Here is a 20,961-nt window from a genome sequence, read left to right on the forward strand (position 1 = left end):
GCTTCAGAATACCTGAAGTTCAGCTTTCTTATTCAACATGGTGTCACCTGCCACAGAAGGCAATACCATGGCTCACTAAAACAGTCTCTACAAATTGTAGCTCAACCGTGTAGAAAAAAATAATTTATGGTAAATTATGAAAAGGGAAAAAAAACCCAAAAAACACAAAGAAAAACCCTAAAATAACAACCTGACTGCAAAGCTCAAGATTTGTAGTATCTCAGAAAAAAACAAGCTGAGAATGATGTAAGAAGAGAAGGGTTAGAATAAATCTGATAAAGATAAAATCTCATTATTCACATGACTGAGAAGGCAAATGAACTATAGATGAAGAGCATTATATAATTTCAAACAAAAGCTCTTAATTCTGAAGATTTTAAATCCAACTCCATTTTAATTTATTCACTTTTACTTTACAGGAGCCAAAAGGCTAAACTAATAGCTTATGATTGGATCTGAGAAATGCTGATCCCCAAAATGTTGAGATTTTTTGGCTCATCAGAATTTATTACTGTAAGTAATAAGTTTGGAGCACAGATTGCATGTTTCACTGAAAATAAAAGCACATTTGCCTTTGAAGGAAATATTGCTAGGTATAACTTAATTATCCTTCCAACCACTGTATTGCTGAAAGCCCCAGCCTCAGGTCAGCCTCAAGTTATCATGGGTCCTGCAGAAAAAGGCTGTAAAATAGACTGTCCTTCCTCCACAAAGATAAGGGACAACATAGGGATAAGGAAAAATGGGAACAAAAATGGAAAGATGAGGCAATATAATTTCTTATAACAAGCAATCAGTAGGCCCAGCCTACCAGCATCCCACCTGTAGTCACATCTTTGTTAGCACTTGGATCTGAAGACATGATACAGAGAGCAGGGGATGCTCTCAGAAAGCCGCTACCAAGCATAAGGGAAGGATGAAGGGACCAAGGGGTGGTTTTGAAAAATGTAACAAGACGATGATGATGGAGGCTGGTGTTGACACCTATGCATCAAAGAAATGGCATCAGGAGGGAGAAAAAAGTTCATGTGGGAGTTCAAAAACTAAAATGTATAGCTCATATACAATGTCAACAGGGAGGTGCAATAGGGACAACACAAAGTGGCAGGACAGCAAATTGCATCACTGAGGATAGAGGCAGGCCATGATTGCAAGGCCAGCTGAAAGGACACTGCAGTAACCAAGACACAAGATAACAAGTTGAAACAAGAATTTTAGGTCTGTGAACCAGCAGAAAACATGTATTGAATGGGAACTCAGGAGTTCAGTAAGGCTTAGGCGTTGATGGAGGCTAAGTGAGCTCCAGAGCTCAAAATGATGTTAGATAACAAGCAGGTTGCCGCAGTAACTAAGAAAGCAGTAGCTGGAATGTCTTAAAGGGAAGCAGGAGAAGATCAAGGCTTCTTTTCAGCTATATTGATATTGATGAGAAGATGTCAGAGAAAAATGTCAAGATTTTATTCCAGACAGTGGGAGGCATGGCTGGGACAGGGAAGGCAGAAAGCAATCTGACTGTGTTCACAGCACAAAGTCCTAAAGAGAAGCTGACAGCATAAGGCAGCTGCTTGTGAGCCATAAACCTACAACTTTCGGCCAAAGAAATGAAGAAAAGAATGAAGAACAGGCATATGTTTTAGTGTGAAGGATCTGTGTTCAGCTTCCACCACACGATATGGAAAAAAAACCCACCACATAAAAAGCAGTACATACAGTTTCTCTGAGGATGCTACCATTAAAGTTTTACAGTAAAAAAAAAAAAAGTAAAAAATTAAAGGCTTTTCCTAGAATAAGGTTTCCAAAACAGTTTTATTTCTGCTATTTTAAAGTTCTCATGATACGCTTTTTCTGATATTGTTTTTCCAATTTCTTAATTAAAGCTATTCCTTCCTTCTCTTTGAGTGAAAGTTAAACAAAAAAAAAAACCAACATTTTCTCATATTCAAATGTACTTCTTAGTTATACCAGTTTTCAGTGTCAAAATGTTGTCCAGACACTGGCACACTGGAATGTAAATCCCGGCTGTATCAAACCCCTCATTTCAATCTCCAAACCTTGGCCCTGTCTACTGGCCAAGTGTTTTTCCCAGAGACAAAGAGCTCATCAAGCAAATGATTATCAGTATGAAATTCTGCAGGCCTTCCTGGTTGAAAAGCCCCTCCACAACAAATTTGACTCACACCTCAAAAAGTTCTTCTTAGACCCTTAAAACAAAAAGAGCGTCTTACTTCAGACAGATGTCTGCTCTTGGAGATGGAAGCATGCCAAAGACCTGGAAGCCACCTGGGACTTTGCTATTGTTATTGACTGTACAAGGAAAGTTCACAGCAGCATACAACTCCAAGACAAATAGCAGGATAAATAAATAATGCTGCTGTTATTCTGCTGACGTGACAGGAAGTCCCATCCCAGCCAATCTGCAAACACCCATTCACAAACCCCAAATGAAACTTCAGGTAAATGCAACTGTCTTGAAGTTACTGCATCAAAGAATCAGTGGGGAAAGCTTTTTATTATGCAAGGTCTACTCAGCTTCCCTACAAGGGCCATGAACACAAGACTCAGCAAGAATTAAAGTCAGGCAGTAACATACAATCAAAAACCTTACCAGTTTGATCAGTTTACTTTTTAGCTCTGAAACAGCTTTGGAAAAATTAGTCTATGTTGTAAAAGTTGTTAGAAAACATATGCTGAAATTCAAGGATTCAATTACCTTTACATAATTCATTTTAAAAGAGAAATTATAGTGTAATACAATTAAACTCACATATGTCTTTAAAGGCTACAACAGCCTTGTCTCTGGTGACAGCTATCTTCCAGGCCAGCACCCTACACTGAAAATGCACTACTATCAGCTCCATTAACTTAAACTTTGAGGCTCTATGTTGCAAAGTTTTGTGGACTATTGGTGGAACAGAAGTTGGCAATGATACATAGACTGCAAGGTCTTAAACAGCAGGACATTAAGGTTATGAAAGTAAAGACCAAGAATCACTCTCAATACCAAAGCGCAGCAAACATGTCATAGTCCACGGCTGATTCACATCATTTCAAAGGCAGTGCACTCATCGATAAACTGAGTACTGGTGAAAAGTCATTCTTAAGACCTAACTCGTCTATTAAGGGTCAACTCTGTCTAGACAACACTGTATATAGCCTTTTTGTGCTCACTACTGACCTGCTCTTCTCATTATCTCTTCTTCATAAGACTGAACTGAAATAAACCAATACATTTTATATTTAGATCTTTATTTTCTTCATAATTCAGTTTTATCTTGGGCCTAAAGCATCTATAGTGGCACTAGATTTATTCTTCTATTCATAACTACTTCATTCCTCTAAGCCATGTATTAGAATGCAAATTTATACAGATGTGAAGCCTTTGGGTTTATGCAGTGAGTGCCACAACACCCTGCAAACACAGGGCAACACCTCCATTGCAGCCATGCCTACCAATGCCTGCTGTGTTTGGGAACTCCAGCAGCCATTACATCATTCCTGATTCTCAACTGCTGCTGCAGGCTAACAGCTCCTGCACTTCTTATCTTTTCGGTATGGTACTCTGCAATTATTTATGTGGGAGTTAAAAACATACAGCATCCCTAAAGGCATATCTTAACTACGCAGAAAAATGGAAAAGGACATTTTATGAGTCTTGTTTTATGAATAAAGGAAATGTGAATTCCACTAAAAACAACAGTTTTGAAAACCACATCACCAATGTTTTTAAAGCTGAAAAGCTCAAGACTACAATAAGCTTGCCTGACAAATCACAAGAAACTAGGTTCTCACCCTAGGATATGATGAAGGAAGGGTTTATAAAGCACTGCACAGAATGTGTATGTGCTGAGTGAACTGTCAGGTATGCCCACCAGCACAGCATGTAAAGGCAGCTGCTCCATCTGCGCAAGATCTCTTCCCTCTATCAAGTTTCCACTTCAGCTGAAATGTCAGAAATTGGCATCTAGGGAGAAAAAAGCAGAATGTGCACCAAAGATGAAAAGCATCCAGAGAGAAGCACATCAAGATGCCACTGTAGAGTTAAATAAACCCAACAGCATTGGCTGATTTACATTAGCAAAAAAATGTAGTTTTCAAAGCCAGCATGCTTTAATATTTAAACATGTATCACACATCAATAGTCTGTGATTATCTCACTCTGAATGACTGCATCTACCATGACTGCAGTAAGAGAGAAAAGACATTCTTGATTTATTAGTATTAGAAAGGGGAATTACAGCATTAATTTGCATGTTGCCTTTCCATGTATGCACAGTTTTGTGCAGTATTTAAAATCACATTGTTTAGCGACTATATTCACAGTTTTCTAATCAGATTTAGCAGAACACTTAAAAGTATCTACACAAAATGGAAAAACAGGAAAGTGATGGCACAGAACATCTAGCTACCCTGAACTCTAAACACTAGAAATCTTTATTCAACAGAGTGTAAAAACATGCAAAACCAGTCAGTTGCTGTTATTTGCCACAGTTTCCTCAAGAGAAGTAAAATAATTTATTCTTGTTGATGAGCCATGTGGTCTTCTTAACTGTTTGTTCCTTGATCACTGTTCCAGATACAGATTTTTATCCTCTCATTAAAGTACTTATATTTCTGTATTTCTGACAATTCATGAGTGTTCATAAATGGGGGTAAAAAAAAAGACTTAAGGTCATTTAGTTATAAATTTCAAATATCTGGGATTGGAAATAGTCTTGAATGAGGCAAAGCTCTTCATTTCAGTGGTCTATATTGCATCCCTTCATCACTGATAATATCATATGATATCACTGTTCCCAACTGCTGTTTTGAAGACTCTCCTCTAAGGATCTTTTCCATTATTTTTCAGAGGTGAAAACATCCTTTGCCAAATGTGCTCGTTGCTGTCAATTTTACCTTGATGCACTGGATCTACATCCACAGGTACGTCAGGAAGATGAAAAGACCAGATTCCCCCCAATGTTTTCTCCAACACGCCAATGGTTTCCCTAACCCACTCAGACCCTGGCAGCATCACAGCGCATGACAAAGATGATGGCAAAGTAGCTTGGCTTTAGTGCAACTACTCTGAAGCCTTTAATGTTGACCTGAATTTAGAATTCACAGCAAAGACCCTTCTGAATAGATCTAGTGTGAGTCAAGATTGGCATCATATTTTCATCTCCTCTTCATCACCGAAGTAGCAATTAGCCTCTTCCACACTATGGCTGAATTCAGCTTCCAGAGAAGCTTCTCCTTGCCACTAATGGTTCTTAGCATTTCTTAAGGGCATTTAGAGTTCCTCACAGCAGTTGTGTTCTACCTGATAGCTCCATGTTTGAACTGGTATGCTACTACACAAATGTCTGTTATTTTCAGCTCTTCTTTCCAATTCATTTGAAAAGGCAGCCTGATAACAGATGAGCTCTTCAGGTTTTTTGCAGGCAATGTCCTTCCACAGTCCAGGACTTTCATAAGAAAGTGTCCCTCAGGGATAGATGTTGTGGCCGGTCTTGTCCAACATCTTTGTCGCTGACATGGACAGTGGGATTGAGTGCGCCCTCAGCAAGTTTGCCGATGACACCAAGCTGTGTGGTTCGGTTGATACGCTGGAGGGAAGGAATGCCATGCAGAGGGACCTTGACATGCTTGTGAGGTGGGCTGATGCCAACCTCATGGAGTTTAAAAATGACAAGTGCAAGGTCCTGCACCTGGGTCAGAGCAATCCCAGGCACAGCTACAGGTTGGGCAGAGAAAAGATTCAGAGCAGCCCTGCGGAAATGGACTTGGAGGTTTTGGTTGATGAGAAAATGAACATGAGCTGGCTTCAGTGTGCGCTTGCAGCCCAGAAAGCCAACTGTATCCTGGGCTGCATCAAAAGGAGCGTGACCAGCAGGTTGAAGGAGGTGATCCTGCCCCTCCTCTCTGCTCTTGTGAGACCTCACCTGGAGTGTTGTGTGCAGTTCTGGCGTCCTCAACATAAGGAGGACATGGAACTGTTGGAACAAGTCCAGAGGAGGGCCACAAGGATGATCAGGGGACTGGAGCACCTCCTGTATGAAGACAGGCTGAGGAAGTTGGGGCTGTTCAGCCTGGAGAAGAGAAGGCTGTGTGGAGACCTCATAGCAGCCTTCCAGTATCTGAAAGGAGCCTATAAGGATGATGGGAAGGGACTCTTCATTAGGGACTGTAGTGACAAGGGGTAATGGGTTAAAACTTAAACAGGGGAAGTTTAGATTGGATATAAGGAGGAAGTTCTTTACTGTAAGGGTGGTGAGGCACTGTTATGGATTACCCAGAGAAGTGGTGAATGCTCCATCTCTGGCAGTGTTCAAGGCCAGGTTGAACAGAGCCTTGGGTGATATGGTTTAGTGTGAGGTGTCCCTGCCCATGGCAGGGGGGTTGGAACTAGATGATCTTAATGTCCTTTCCAACCGTAACTATTCTATTGTTCTAAGAATGTGTTTACAATGCAGCTGGTTTCCTTTCTAAGGTTCTGGTAGATCTTTAGCCCTTGTAATCCTATGCTAATTTTGAAATAATAATAAAAAAAATATGTTTTTTTTATTTATATTTATTTAAACGCTCTGTTTCTTGCTGGTACCGTACAGCTTTGCTACTGGAAAGTTTGCACTGCATGTAATCAGTGGTCCAACTTGTCACTCTCTGTTTGAGCTCTCCATTGGTTCATATAACACTACTCACATAGATGAGTTCTATTTTATTGATATTTTTCTTACAAAATCACTATTCATCTTCTTACTTTTAAGAATATTTGTTACAGCATCAGTCATTTCTGTCCTTGCCAGTTCAGCCACCTTTTTTACCTTAGCCTCATACTTTTTGGACACTTTTTTAGTAGTAAATGTTTGCATTTCCCAATCAATAATAATGTCACAGCACGCAAGGATGTTTGCTAATGTTTACCTTGAGCTGATTTGGTTTTTAGCGGTTCAGCTTGGAGAATATTTTGCACCTCTGTATACAGCCTTGAAGACGTGGCTGGAGGACTAAAAGTTCTTCTGCAGGATCCTCTCATAGTCTGTCAAGGCTTTTGAAAACTTAAGTAAGAGAAGCCTATTCCTTTATACACTCCTCTACAACTGCTAGAACACAGACTTAGTCCATTCAAAGTGCTGAGTGCCTCAGTTAAGCCTGTTCCTTGCTTTGCAACGGTGTCCCTTTACCTGCCCTGCACTGCAGAAGCCTCAACATCTCCCTAGCTGCAGTATTTAGCAAGACCACCCTGTTGGGGCAGTCTCATAAAACTCCATGTTTCCACTATTCAGGAAAAACCCTCTTTTTCCCAGGTTTCATTGCACAGCTCCCCCGGTGTCATCAAACTGGTGCTGCCAGGTGGTGTCAGCTTTCTGATGGGATTTTGTCCATCTCCATCTCCCAGTTTTTCAGGCTCTTGCAGTTTGTGTCAATGCCAGGCTCAGGGTTTCCAGTTTTCACTACTGCTTGGCATGAGTGCTGCCTAGAGTAGTTAAAAGATTTCTCTGAAGTGATCTGCACATCTGCTTTCCCTTCTGTATTACCAGTGAATATTTTTTGCTTTTTCTTTATTTGGCACATTTCCTCAATTTACTCTCCTGATGAAATGCTTTGTCTTTTCCCATTACAGCAGTAGCATCTGCTTTATCTGTTACATTTTTCATCTTTTTCTGTCCTTCCCTACAATGCTTTTCACTAGTGGTTTAGCTTCTGCTACTCCTTCTGTTCATTCTTCCTTTTTTTTTATTCTTATCATTTTGGAATTCTCCCTTCTCTCGGCAAAAGGCCACATTTTCTGCCTGTGATTTTCTCCAGTTATGACACTTGCAGTTTAATAACATTGCTGCTGAGCTAATCCTGGGCTGCTGAGTCACTTTCACCTGTGTTTGACAAAGCTTCAAATGAAATCCTTGGCATCGATCTGAGCTTTCTCACAGGATCTTTCTGCAGTTCTATTTTGCGCTGTTTGCCAAGGCTGACTACTGCTTGAAGTCACTAGTTGGCAGTTTCATTTACAGATTAGCAATGCCAAGACTCTGTTCATTGGTACCAGTGGTACTTTGGAGTAACTGTGTCTTGGACAAATGAGTTGAATTTTGCTTTGTCGCTTATCAAACATGCAAGTTTGCATGAGTAACTACAATGCTGTCCAGAAGAGGAATGAAATCTAAACTCTACCGTCCTACTTCAGGTCACACCCTGTGCTGTATTATTAAAGAAGGAGGATACCAGAGTGTGATTCTTTCTTGTCTGTCCTCCCAGGTTCCAACAATAAAAGTTAAGGACTTCCTGCACCAGATGTTTCACCAAAACCCTGTGTTTCAACAGCCAGTAATGGAAATATCTTTCTAAACTCTATTTGAATTGATTTATACTTTGGGATCCATGTTATTTTTGGCCTATGAGTGACATATAGCAACTTCAAGTTCTGTAAAACACCTATTTGATATTTTTTAACCACTTGAGAGATGCTTTGAACACCCTCTAGTGATATCTTAAGAGGAACCATGATACTTGTTCACATGTCAACATGTCTGTTTTACATGGTTTTATACTGTATTTCCTCAGTCATCTCTTGGTTACCTACAAGAAGTGTAGCTTGGCCCCTTGAGATCATAATTTTTAAAAGCTTTTGGTGTCAAACCTTAGCAGAAGTACTCTCATATCCACATGCTCATAACCCACCTTCACAGAGCCATAAATATATTTGTAGGGTGTCACATTCTCACAAAAGCCCACTTCCCACACTCATCCATGGAACAAGTAGTTCTATTTTTTATTACCATTCCTATGAATTTGCAAGTTGTGTAAGTTGGACCTACTGATCTTTAGTACTTGTCACCATCAAGGGAAGTCTTTGTAAACACAGATGTCACATTTCCTATCTTCCATTCTTCCTCTACTGCTATTAATGTAAGCAGTAGCTCACTCCACAGCAAATACTTCAGTAGTTTTGCAGAGCTCTTTCAGAAGCCTGAAGAGGACTCTTTAAAGGAACCTTCAGAAGTTCTGAAAGAAAAGACCTGAAACTTCAGAGACTTCTAAATGTTCCTCTAAAGAGAACTCTTGCTTTTAGAAGCCAGCCATCTGGCTTGATGTAGGTTTTGCCTATTTATTACCATTCATTTTGTCAAAATCTTTCACTCATTGAACCACTTTGGTAGCAACTGTTGAAAACAGTTGAAAACTGTTCCTATTTCTATGTTCTTTGGAAGAGGACCACTAGACCTTTTTTAAGTACTGTTTGGTCATAATATGTGTAACCACTGTGCAACAAATATCGAAGTATCTCTCCCCTAAAATACTTCAGATGTGCATCTGCTCTTACTGATCTGTTGAATATTTTGCATCATGATCTAAAGGGTCCTTATCATTCTCTGAATTATACTCACAATATCACAGTCAAAATGCCAGGGGTGTTTCTTCCCAAGGTGCTTTCTGTTTGCAGATCGTAACCTCTCAGGACCTTAGTTAACATTTACCAGAAGCCTCTAGAAACTACAAGCACTAAGTAGTGTTTTGCACAGTCACTTTTCTACAGTGGTAGTCTGATCCCATTTGCCTTCTCATTTTACTGAGCTCATTTTACTGATCAATAAATGTACCAAAATGCCACATATCTACTCATCATTCTTTCCAGCACTGTGGCCTTAACTTATACATTATTCTTAACCCACATCCTTTGCTCTTCTAATAGACTGAAGATAGTTCCTTGATAAGGTAGCAGTACGCAGTTCTTTCTGTTAGAAAGCTGCACCAAAGATTACTTTTTGCAACTATTTGAATATTATAGTGCCATATGTAAGACAGAATCCCAAAAATGTTCTTCTCTGACAACCACCCAGCGCAATGGAAATGAGCAGTTTAACAGAGTAACTTTAATCACAGACAGATATACTAACCTAATTAAAATTTGTTTCACTACCAGCTGGAAATTCTCAAAATGAAGATACTTTGAATATATTTCAGTATCTGTTCTTTCATTAGTCTTCCCCCTTGGCGGAGAGTACACAACCAGTTACTTCACTCCAAATTTGTGCCATTATCCAATGTAACTAGAAGTTTTCTCATGCAAATCCTCATTGTTCTCAGTGTGTTTGCCCTCCATACAGCTTCTCATTTAATGGTAATCACACAAGATCTTTTTCTCTTTAAAATCATGCTGTACCAACAAGATAAAGAACATAAAAGGAATCCAAGAAAAAAACTCAGCTGAACGACATGAAAAGCAATGGAACATCTATTTATCAGTTTCTATTCCTTGAAAACATTGATCATGCAGGAAAGGACTGTTCATCACCAATTTTTTTTTTTTTTTTGTCTCATTTTTCCTCCCCTTTTCCTTGTGGGATATACGGTTAAAGCAAAGCGAACACTCTTCTAAGGTAGCAAATTATAAATGAATCCATCTCTGTTCAACTGAATGAAATGCAATGTCTCAAAGGCATCACATTCTTTTCTGGAAAAAAAAAGGGTTTGTTTTACGTCCAGCTCTCATTCAGATGTTATAATGTAAGTAATCTAGAAGAAAATAAGCTCAATCTTTTTCATAAAGACTGAAAAGTTCTTTAGAAACAAGGCAAGGTGTGTATGTGCCTCTCTGGTATTGACTTATGGCTTGGCTTCGCGAACGAAGATTCGGGAAAGGCTTTACCCACACTTATGACAAGTGCAATGATGACTAAAAGGGCAACATAGGACAGGCAAATCCGGTTGGAAAAAAAAAACTGCTTGGTCATTCAGGATGTTGCCAAATAAGACTGTCATCTCCTGGGTCAATCTTGAGTGACCAATGTCCTGAAGAGCCTGCATGCAGGGTTGGGTCTGTGGCTTCCAGTGCACCTTATCACCTGCCATTTCATCCCTCGCCTGTCGCTACAGGGCTTTGCAAGTGCGAGTAAACCCTTTGGGCCTGCGCAGTGGGGTATTACTTAGGTATTAAATATTCAGATCCCATCTGCTTCTTTTCTCATGGCCTACTTTGGAGAAATGGCTAATCATCACAAAAGTAAAAATGCATCTTTCATTACTAGCAGGCTTTGTGAAAGACAAGATTTCTGTAGTACGTTTAATAAAGATGTATCTTTTTCTTACTCTAGTGGATATGTGTATCAGAAGACACTTAAGTGTACAAGTGCAAGAGTGTACGCAATTTTACTCATCTGAGATCTCTAACTATGTATCAGAAAGCACAGAAATTTCTTACAAAACGATCAATATTTCAGTGTGAAATAATAATCAAGCCAAACTTGCAATACCTGCATATCAAGTGATCTAAGTGATTTACTCTGTTTCACTTTGCAGGTCTAGAAGGTAAAGTTTTGCAAGAAATGCTTCTTTCAGGATCATGTCTATGACATTAAAATCGAGTTACATTACTATGTGGACTAAAACCTCATAAAACTGGAATGAAGTTCTCCTAAGTTAATGTTAAGCAAATGAACAGATGCCTACAACAGATCTTTCACAATGAAAACTTTATAAATACAATTAAGTCTGTCATTTGAATCATTCTATGCAATATCATTAAATACAAAGACTGTCAGAAACAGAAGAGAATAAAACAAACACTCTTACTGCTCATTCTGTGATTTCCTGCCAGGATATTAAAGTCTTTCAAAATGAACCACGCATTTGTAACACAGACACTGTAGGAGTAGGACTGCGGGACCAAGCATACCAAAAACCCAAAAGGAAATGCTCATCTAGCTATGGAAAGTGAAAGAAGCTATCGGTTTCAACAGCATAGCATACTACTGTGTGCACGTCTACATCTCCCAAATACAGGTAGCAAATATGTACCAGCTTCTACTTCTTTTTTTCCTTTTCTTTTTTTTTTTCCTAATTTGGAAATTTCAGAGAATATTCTGCATTTACTGAGGCAACAGTAAATGGCATCTTACATGTTAGAAGGCTTCAAGTGAGGTAAAAGCAAAAAGTTCATTAAGTTAGTATATAAAACATAACCACAGCCTGCAAGAGCAATTTATAAACACTCCTTAATATATTCACACTTTAGATAAAAAAAAATCTTTGACCATGGAATCAAGATTAAACTCTCTAGGAACCAGAATTATTTGGAAAGATTTCTCTTTGATACAATTACCTTCCAGCTAGTCTCTCGAATTCATTGAAACTAAACATCATTCCCAGCAGCAGCAAACCAGACTTTCAAGATCCCGAGATTATAAATACCCACGTGCCTCCTTAGATACCCATGTAATTGGCCTGATTTTCCAAAACTACTTTGAACATAGTAGTTTCCTTGATTTTTGCTGATCATCCATAAATGTAAGCAGATTTCAGTGGGAGACATATATTGCTCAGATTCCCAACATACCCCACAAAAAAAACCAACAAAAACCACATTAACAATTTAGGTACCTCCATGCCTAATGCAAAGCATTTGTGTTTGTAAATCACACCCTGTCCTTCAGTTGAGCTCCTCACTTGAGAAACTGACTGCCTCAGTCAGTTATAACATGAGAAGCTATAACATAAATGAGTCCGTACCACACCATGAGTCGAATATCAAAGTAAAACATGTCTGCTTACCTTTGCCTTGCGAAAATGGTAGACTACCAGCATGCTTATGAAGTCCAGCAGCATACAGAGAGTTTGGAATGAGATGATAGCCAGCCGTAAATACTTGTCCTCCTGTGCATAGCAGGGAGTATCATCTGTACAGTAAGAACACCCTTCCCTGCAGGGCAGGCAGGTATAGACTTCCTCTGACAATTCACCACCGGAAAAGCGATTTTCTGCATCCTTTCCTGAAAGATTCAGGAGAGTAAAGGGGAGACACCTTTAGTTGTATGGGATGGGCAGTTCAGCTATACAGGAGAAGAAGTCCTGTGCTGACTCTCTCTCCCTCCCTGTTGGCCTCTATGAGTTACAAAATGGCTTGCCTTGACTGCTTTTCTTGTTCACTCTCCTTTTGTCACATTCAGAAAACAGACCGATTTAGACATAAGGGAAAGTGATCTTATTAATTGCCAAACACTTTCCTACTGAATTTAAAGTGGGCTAAATCTGCATGGGAATCCTTCAAAGGCGAAAAAATTACATCAAAGACTTGGGAATAAGGAAAGGACTTTACACAGGCACAGGAAGAGCAGACCCATTAACTACTTAACGTTCACAGTACAAGCTCTGATCCTATTTCAGATTGTTCCTCAATTTCATAAATACGCTATCTAGTGAATTAATTGTCTTCAAATTAGATAAAACCCTTCTTAATTAACATTTGTTCATTGTTCTGTTGCATGATTGCACTACTCTGTCTCCAAAGCAAAACCAGTGCACTTACACTAAGCATAATTCTCCATTATTCATACAGCACTCCAGGAAATCTGGAAAACCTATTGGCAAGTTAGTATTTCATCTACAAAAATCAATGATTCTTGGGCTGACATCTTGTCCATCAAAGTGCACACAGCAACAGAGCACAGAGGGGGATTCCTGTTTTTTCTGATCCACAAATACTTGCCCATAACCCCTGTGTAAGACTGCTTACCCTACAGGCAACAAATTGAATAAAAAGGTAAAAGAAAAAGGGGACAAAAAAAAAACAACCCAAAAACTATTGTTAAATAAGAAGGAAAACTGAATTTGCTGAGGATGTTTCATGTAAGCAAGACAGCCTTAGGAACTTCCAGAAGGAAGAGAACGTGGCTGAAGCCAAATCAATGGTGTGTTAAAATGTGCGATGACATCCCTATTTTTCACAAGACTTCACCAGTCTAGCTCCACAAAGAGATCTTCTGTCAAAACTGCTTGCAGGATTCATATCTAGAATTCCTGTACTGGTATCAGTTTGAACCTCCAAACACATACTACAGCCATTCTAACCATGTCATCTTTTCTTTTATTCTTTTTACAGAATGCAGCTGCGTGACAGGGTTAAGTTTCCTTGAACCACTGTCTTTTCTCCCATTACTTAAGCCATTTCTAGTCTCACAATAGCTGTCTTACTGTTCACTTTTTGAAACCACCTGTAGAGCTTGGCAGATCGAGCTGCATCTGAATGAACTGAAGAGGTTTTTTATTACTAGCTGTATCAAAACTCATGTTTATGTTAGCTCTCATTAACGTATGCTCAAATCAGAGTGACCCCAGATCATGTAATTACACACCCTAACATATCAGCACATGAAAAAACTTTAATGAGACCAATTTCACTTTATGTTAGCTATTTAGAAGCTAAATGTCTAATCTAAGGTAGCTATATAGGCTCCTCCTTCTATACTAAATGGAGAAAATAAAGGTTATTTGCCTGAAGAGTTACTTTTCCCATCTAAAGACAATTTCTGCCTTTCGAAAGCGGCAGAAGTACCCTCCAGGGGAGCCCTGCTCTTGGTGTTGACTGCAGTTGAAACCCAGGGGACTAATACATGCCAAGCATACACATTTTAGACAGCTGATATGAGATAAAATAAATCTCATCCTCATCCCTAATGATCAATGCTGTTATGATCTCTACCCACATTATTTTTGTGTGTTCTGTAGCATTTGGTATGACAAAAAATTCAAGATCTTTTTTTTTTATATAGTAGTTAAATCCCAACTCCATCATAACTCACTGCAGTGCAGAATCCTTACTCTACCAAAAGATTCAAACAACCAAGAGAAAAAGCACTATCACAAAGCTGCCTTCTGCAAGACTCCACAGTATGAAAAGGGAAACAAATACTCATCAGATAACCCGTTGAACAAACCATGCTATTTATGCTACATATATACAGGACACGATACATATGTCTCTCTCATATATATATGAGATACTGAGTTATCTTGGGCAGTCTATATGCAAACCAGATCAAATAAATAAAAAACAGGCCAACCCATGACATAGGTCAAAAGATTTAGTATCTGGAACTTGGGGCTGTGAACAAATAGAGAATTTTAAAGCTTTCCTAATATCAAAAGTTACTCACCTTTCCTCTATAATCCCCATCACATTTTACATAAGAAAGCAGAGTTCAAGAGTAACTAATACAGGAAGGAACTTGGAAGTTTTATTTGCAGATCTGCAGTATGGGGGCATGATTTTATATGTACCATATCATATAATCCCACACGATTTACCAGTACAAAACTCCTGAATCTGTATCTAGGATCATCACAGGGGTGCACATTAAGTGTGGAACAATATTAAAGGTATTTCTGTAGTGGAACAGGAAAAGCTAGGGTTCACACAAGGCAGGAAATAATACACGCAGTCATGGACCAAGCTTGGTGAAAGCTACTCATCCCCAGGTATTTATACAAACTGCTCCTGCAGCAGAGAACTGATGACATGAACCTTTGGCTAAAGGATCATGTGAAGAAGCTGGGGATGGTATTCACATGAAAGCAGGAGGCAGAGAAGGATGCCTTGTTACACCTACAAGCAACAGCTTTACACCTGTGACTGTATCATGAGCTCTAACTGCAACAATTTTGGCACAAAATCTGCGCAGCAATTACACTTTGGTCATATGATGAAAATAACAGACATCAGCTTTGGGCATGCAGGTTATGTATCTTCCCTGCTGAGTATCAACAGAGTTCTGTTTCCCTTACTATAAGCAACTCAGTCTAAGTACCACACAACGTGTGTCCTGGGCAAGTGTGGGCTGTATGTCGTTCATATCATAGAGCCAGTCAGACTCTCAGGCCTGACCCATTTCCAGTACCTCATCAGCAATTATTAAAATTTGAATGCTCCTTTGAATTCTCCTTTGCAAATGAAGTAAAATGAAAACGTGTTCAAGGCCAGGTTGGACAGGGCTTTGAGCAACCTGGTCTAGTGGAAGGTGTCCCTGCCTATGGCAGGGGGGGTGGAACCACATGATCTTTAAGGTCCCTACCAACCCCGACCATTCAATGATGATTCTATGAAAACAATTAAAGCCTACACAAAGCCAGAGGCTAGGACATTCTTGTTTGCTCTGGCCAAAGAGAAAACTACTGGAAAATTTCCTCAGTACTTGTGCTTGAGCACAGATGCCAGAAATCTCTGTTTCTCCATAGCAAGAGTTCTTTTCATGCTTTTAAATTTATTTACAAATCAAATATTCTTCAAGTGAGTATGTTTTACAGGATCCCCAAGAGCATCATGAATGACAAACCAAAGGGCTAGAACTCCTTAAGTGATTATATAATCTGAGAGTTGCAAACCACTGGGATTTTACTGTATAACCCTGATGAGGACAAAAAGGAGCCCTGCATTATTAATATTAGCTCTGTTTTATTTTTTCTGTTTTTAAAAATAAAACTCATGCAAAAGCACTTACTCTGAAAGCTGTTCACTGAGAAGATGTTGGGATCATAGAATCCAGCTTTGCAAATACACTTGTAGGCTCCAAGCACAAATCCAAGGCCTTTAATTGGCATGCACTGTGAGAAAGGGAAGAAGGAAAATCATGTAGATGATTATACAACTGTATACTCAGATGTACATTCAAGCATAAACACATTACAAGATACTGTGAGGAGACTTCTAAGAAAAAACAGGCAGCCCTTCCAGTCTGACAGTATTTTCTTAGTAACTTTTCCCCCAGTCATATACCACTCCAGGTTTTTTTCTTGTTGTTCATCACGACGAAGAGCTGTAATCAAGTCTGTCCCACTGATAAAACTACCAAGTGCCAAATTTGACTCTTGTACTTCGGCTGTAGGTGGGACATGAGACGGCTGTGCTTTTTCCTGAGGAGTTTCCAGCACTTTTCCCCAGCACATTAGGTAGGTTTCAGATGTCTGGAGCTCGCACTACCTGAGGAAGAACACGGACACCTGCAGCCAAGTCACCAAACTTCTGCAAGCAGCATGTGCTGGTACTGGTGCCCCCACCACAACAGCAACCATAGAGGAGTGGAGGCTGACCCAGTCAAAACAAAGCCAACAGCTGGTTAGAGAAAAGTGCTGCAGACCTAAATCCAACCTACATGAACGACAGCAAACCTACACCAACAGAAGCCTCATGTTTCTGAGCTCTCTTGTCCCTTTTTGAGGAAGTGATGTGAAACAAGTTTTATTTTAACTTCACTTTTGCTTAATTTTGACATCAGGACAACCACAGCAAATTTATTACAGTGACAGAACATCTACTCTCAGACCACTTCGGTACAACAAATAGACCCTGCCTAATACAGAGGAAAGAAACAGTTCATCAACATAAAGGTAGAAACACTAGTAAGATGGTTTTGCCCCAGTACAGCTTATTTCACTTTATCAGATCAAAGTAGTTTACTGTACTAGATGCCTTTCCCTTCCATATAGGTGTACCTATATCAACTTGCCTCCATGAACAGGAACAAGACGCTAGCAGTTCCTCAGTGAGCAAGTGAATAATTTAACTAAAACACCCTCTGTTCTCTCACTTCCTTACATTTCACTTGTCTGTGACCGTGACTTTAGAATACACTTCGATCTCTTAATGCCTGTGATGGGGAAGAATATGCAGAGGACATGCCTTGTTAAAAAAACACTTCATTACAAAAATCAAAACCACACCAAGACAGGACAAGTCTGCAATGACACTCAAGAAAAACTGAATTTTCTTATCTCAAATTTCAGCTTTCTGCCGTAATTCTGCCTGATGTTAGGAAAGTCACTCTGCTTTTCTTTGCGTCAGTTCCCCAAATGGCATTGTCTTTTCTTTCACCCTTTGCCAATCTGATGCCCATGCACGCACTGCGGATCTGTAGGTGCTATTGGAAAACAACTAATAAGCAGGAAACTGGCATGCAAGAACAGTGAAAATTCATTCAGCCCTTGTATAAACATGAAAGCAAGAAAAAATGGAAAGAGAAGGCACAAATCATTTTCCTTCACACTTCATCTTCACCCTACAGAAATGTGACTATTGACAGGCTGGAGTACAGGAGAAATCAAAGTGGGATGAGTGTGTGTGAGAGTCCAATAAGAGCAAAACTCCTTAACCAAGCACAAAAATGAAGTTAAAGTAATAAAAAGAATTTTTCTAGGGAAAAATCTGTTCTGGCTTTCTGACATCTTGCTTTGTAACGAGAAGGTACATGCTGCTATAGAGACTGCATTTTCTTTTTGAAGGCAAGGAAGAAAAGAAGTAGCTTCCACTGTATTCTGAGAACACAGGAGCAGCCTTAATACCAAATCCATGATCCACTTCCACTGAACAAATTCTTCATATAAAATGTATCACAGACGCATGAATCTGTTCTGCCTTAGAATGAATGCCATATTGATGATCCCTTCAAACACATCCAATATCACACCAAAAAAAATGTAGTCTATAAAAATCTGTAACTTTTATTGCCGCTGACCAGTCTGGAACTTTAAATTCAGCAGAATACTACAAAACATTGTCTTTCCTTGGTCTAGAACATTATCATTGTTTCCAGTCTTTGGCAGCTGTAACGCACACCTTAAAAAAACATTGGTCAAATTCTGTTTCTTGCGGTCTATATAATCCCATGCAAAGGTGTACTAGGGATCAGAAGGTCAGTCTGCTATAAGGAGAGAAGAAAAGAAGGAGAGAAAGCAGCCTAGATCCCACTAGATGCAGTTTCAAACTCTGGAATTCCATGTGGCGTAACATTACATGGAAACAGAACAACTTACAGCCCTACTTTTTTTAACAAATTGCAGCAGCTATGCAAGGAACTGCACTAAATATCATGTGGCCAAAAATGCAGAAAACACTTTTCCTGGAAAGAAAAAAATCCCCTTCTTTTTTGCCAGTGATTTAACGGTTACTTATTATATTAACCAATGGTGGCAAATATTATGGTGAAAAAAGTAGTAAGTAAACTAAGAGTTTGCTGGTACAGAAGGAGTTTAGCAAACCAAGCCCAGATTTGTTTAATCAAGGTTCTTTTGTCAGATATAGAGGCTTTTCCTGGCTGTCTGTACGCGACTTCACATAATGCATAGCAGGCACATCCAACCAACTTTTCTCCTTGTCCTGGCAAGAAGCACCCTGGTTTCCAGCGACCCCATGGCAGATCCCAAGACAACCTTGTAAAGGTGTACTAGCTCAGCCATGGCAGCCTACAGCATCAGTTGGGGGCTTCAGACTGTCAGGACCACAGAGACTGAGCAACTCACAACAGACCATGCAGACACAGCCAGTAAAATATTAATCTGCTGTTAAGTTACTTAAGATTTGACCCATAAAGAACTTAGCGCTAAAAAAAGCATGTGTGAAAAATATCTGCCTCCACATAAGCAAAAAAAGGAAGCATACAACTGACCTGGTTTCAGATTTTGTTATAAATGTGAAAGCAAAGCTCTGGGAATAAAACCAGCATCTTCCTGCGTACTTTTTTTCTTCATCAGCAGTCATCAGCCTTTTTAAAATCATGCCTAATTTAATTCATAAGAGCAGCTACCATAGGTTAGATTAAAAGCCTCATTTACTCTTGTATCACATCTCTTACATGCCCAGCAGTCAGTGTCAAGGCAAAAAGTGAAAGATGCAGGGTGGCATCTTTCCCCCCATATACCCTTCAGGACATCATTCTCCTAAATGGAATTGGTATTGCTTTACCTTCCAGCCATTAGTACTTATAAATGGCTTGGTTACATTAAGATCAGCTTTATCATAATCTGTGCTAAAAAGAGAATAATAGGTGGCTGTACCATTCATACAACACACTTATTTCATCTGTCTATTCCCTGGTATTATATTTTCAGCTTTAGAGTATAACATAACAACTCCCAGGCCTAACAGAGTATACTTTAAAAAAAGTCAGCTCAAAAAGAAGATATTCAGTGATTACTTACCTTGAAATTATTTATAAATATATAGCTCCTGAAGCAACACAGACAAAACATCTAAAATTTAAAAATAGTAAAAATAAAAATAGTTGTATTGGTTTAATTTTATGCTGCTTGTTGTAAAGGACAAAGTTAGAAAAATCTAATGCGATAAAGAATAACTCCGTTGGAAAGAAAATAAATCCTTCACATAACTTGTGCAATTGCTTTGGAAGTCTGAGACAAATCTTCAACATTTAGACAGGCAAAGCTCTTCATCAGATCTGATAGCCAGAAACTAAGAGACAAAGTATTCAGCACATACCAAAGCAGGTGTCAGATCCACATCAGAAAACAGAAGAGAATGGGCAAAAGAAACTAGTAGTTTAAGAGAAAGCGTGGGGCATCACATCCTATATGTAATTTAGAAAAGAAGATAAAACACTAACACTAAATAAATCCATTGCGTGGCATTCTGGAACAGAGAGGTTAAACCAGAAATTTTCGATTTTATTTTTTTTTTAAGTCAAAAAATGAGCCAGGCTTGACTTGAGTATTTCAATTTTTTCAAAGAGCACCTCTGAAAACCTGTATTTCCACATACAGCAATAAGGACATCTCCCTTTTCTAATGCAAACTCCTTGTTCCAAGGATGGAATACAAGCAAAGTCATGACAGATAAAGCTTTATAGAAATAATGCAAATAAGCCCATATTCTTTGCTCTTGTCAGGAGTAGCATATAGGGATTTTCTAGAAAATGCTACATATGTAATAGTCATTTTGTGCCTGGCATATGATAGCAGTTGGAGCAGACCGGTGTCCTGAGACCTTCTTTCTGATCATATTTACCATGTGGTCAAGCACGCTCACTCATAAAAATAAATGAAAGAAGATAAAAGAGTAAATTCTCTCTGCCAAAGTCAGTGACAGCTCTGTCACTGAAAAGGCTTTACCCACTGCATTGTCGCATTTCATTTACCCTTCAAGAGCAGTTTTGTGTTGCTGTGTGTTTGCAGCCTCAGAAGTGAACAGCGAGCACATCTGTGCATCCGAGAGCCTTGTGCATCGCCCGGGAGCCCTGTACTTGCTTCCAGCCAGCTCAGGAGGCAGCCAGCCTCCCAGCAACACTAGTCATAAGCTTTTTCTTTTCACATACAAACTTTTGTTTCAAAAGGACAGGACAGTGGTTGCTACTCCATAATTTACACTGCATGGTTGCATGATAGGCCCTATAGCTTTCGTTGTCCCTTCTGAGTGCGCTAGTA

General features: G+C 39.3%; 1 protein-coding gene across 2 annotated transcripts in view; it reads right to left on the reverse strand.

Moving 5' to 3' along the window:
* Positions 1 to 20,961, reverse strand: part of GPR158 (G protein-coupled receptor 158) — a 193,232-nt gene that overhangs the window by 89,650 nt on the left and 82,621 nt on the right. For both annotated transcript variants that reach the window (XM_061468229.1, XM_061468228.1), the window contains exons 3-4: positions 16,251 to 16,353; positions 12,529 to 12,746 (exon numbers count right to left, since the gene is read on the reverse strand). In XM_061468229.1, coding sequence (XP_061324213.1) covers positions 12,529 to 12,746; positions 16,251 to 16,353 — 321 coding nt within the window. The remainder of the gene's footprint in view (positions 1 to 12,528; positions 12,747 to 16,250; positions 16,354 to 20,961) is intronic.

The sequence above is a fragment of the Pezoporus flaviventris genome, unplaced genomic scaffold (assembly GCF_033815535.1).
Source record: "Pezoporus flaviventris isolate CSIRO_AGI_PZ_B2104156 unplaced genomic scaffold, CSIRO_AGI_Pfla_v1 ptg000047l, whole genome shotgun sequence".
Classification (NCBI taxonomy): Eukaryota; Metazoa; Chordata; class Aves; order Psittaciformes; family Psittacidae; genus Pezoporus; species Pezoporus flaviventris.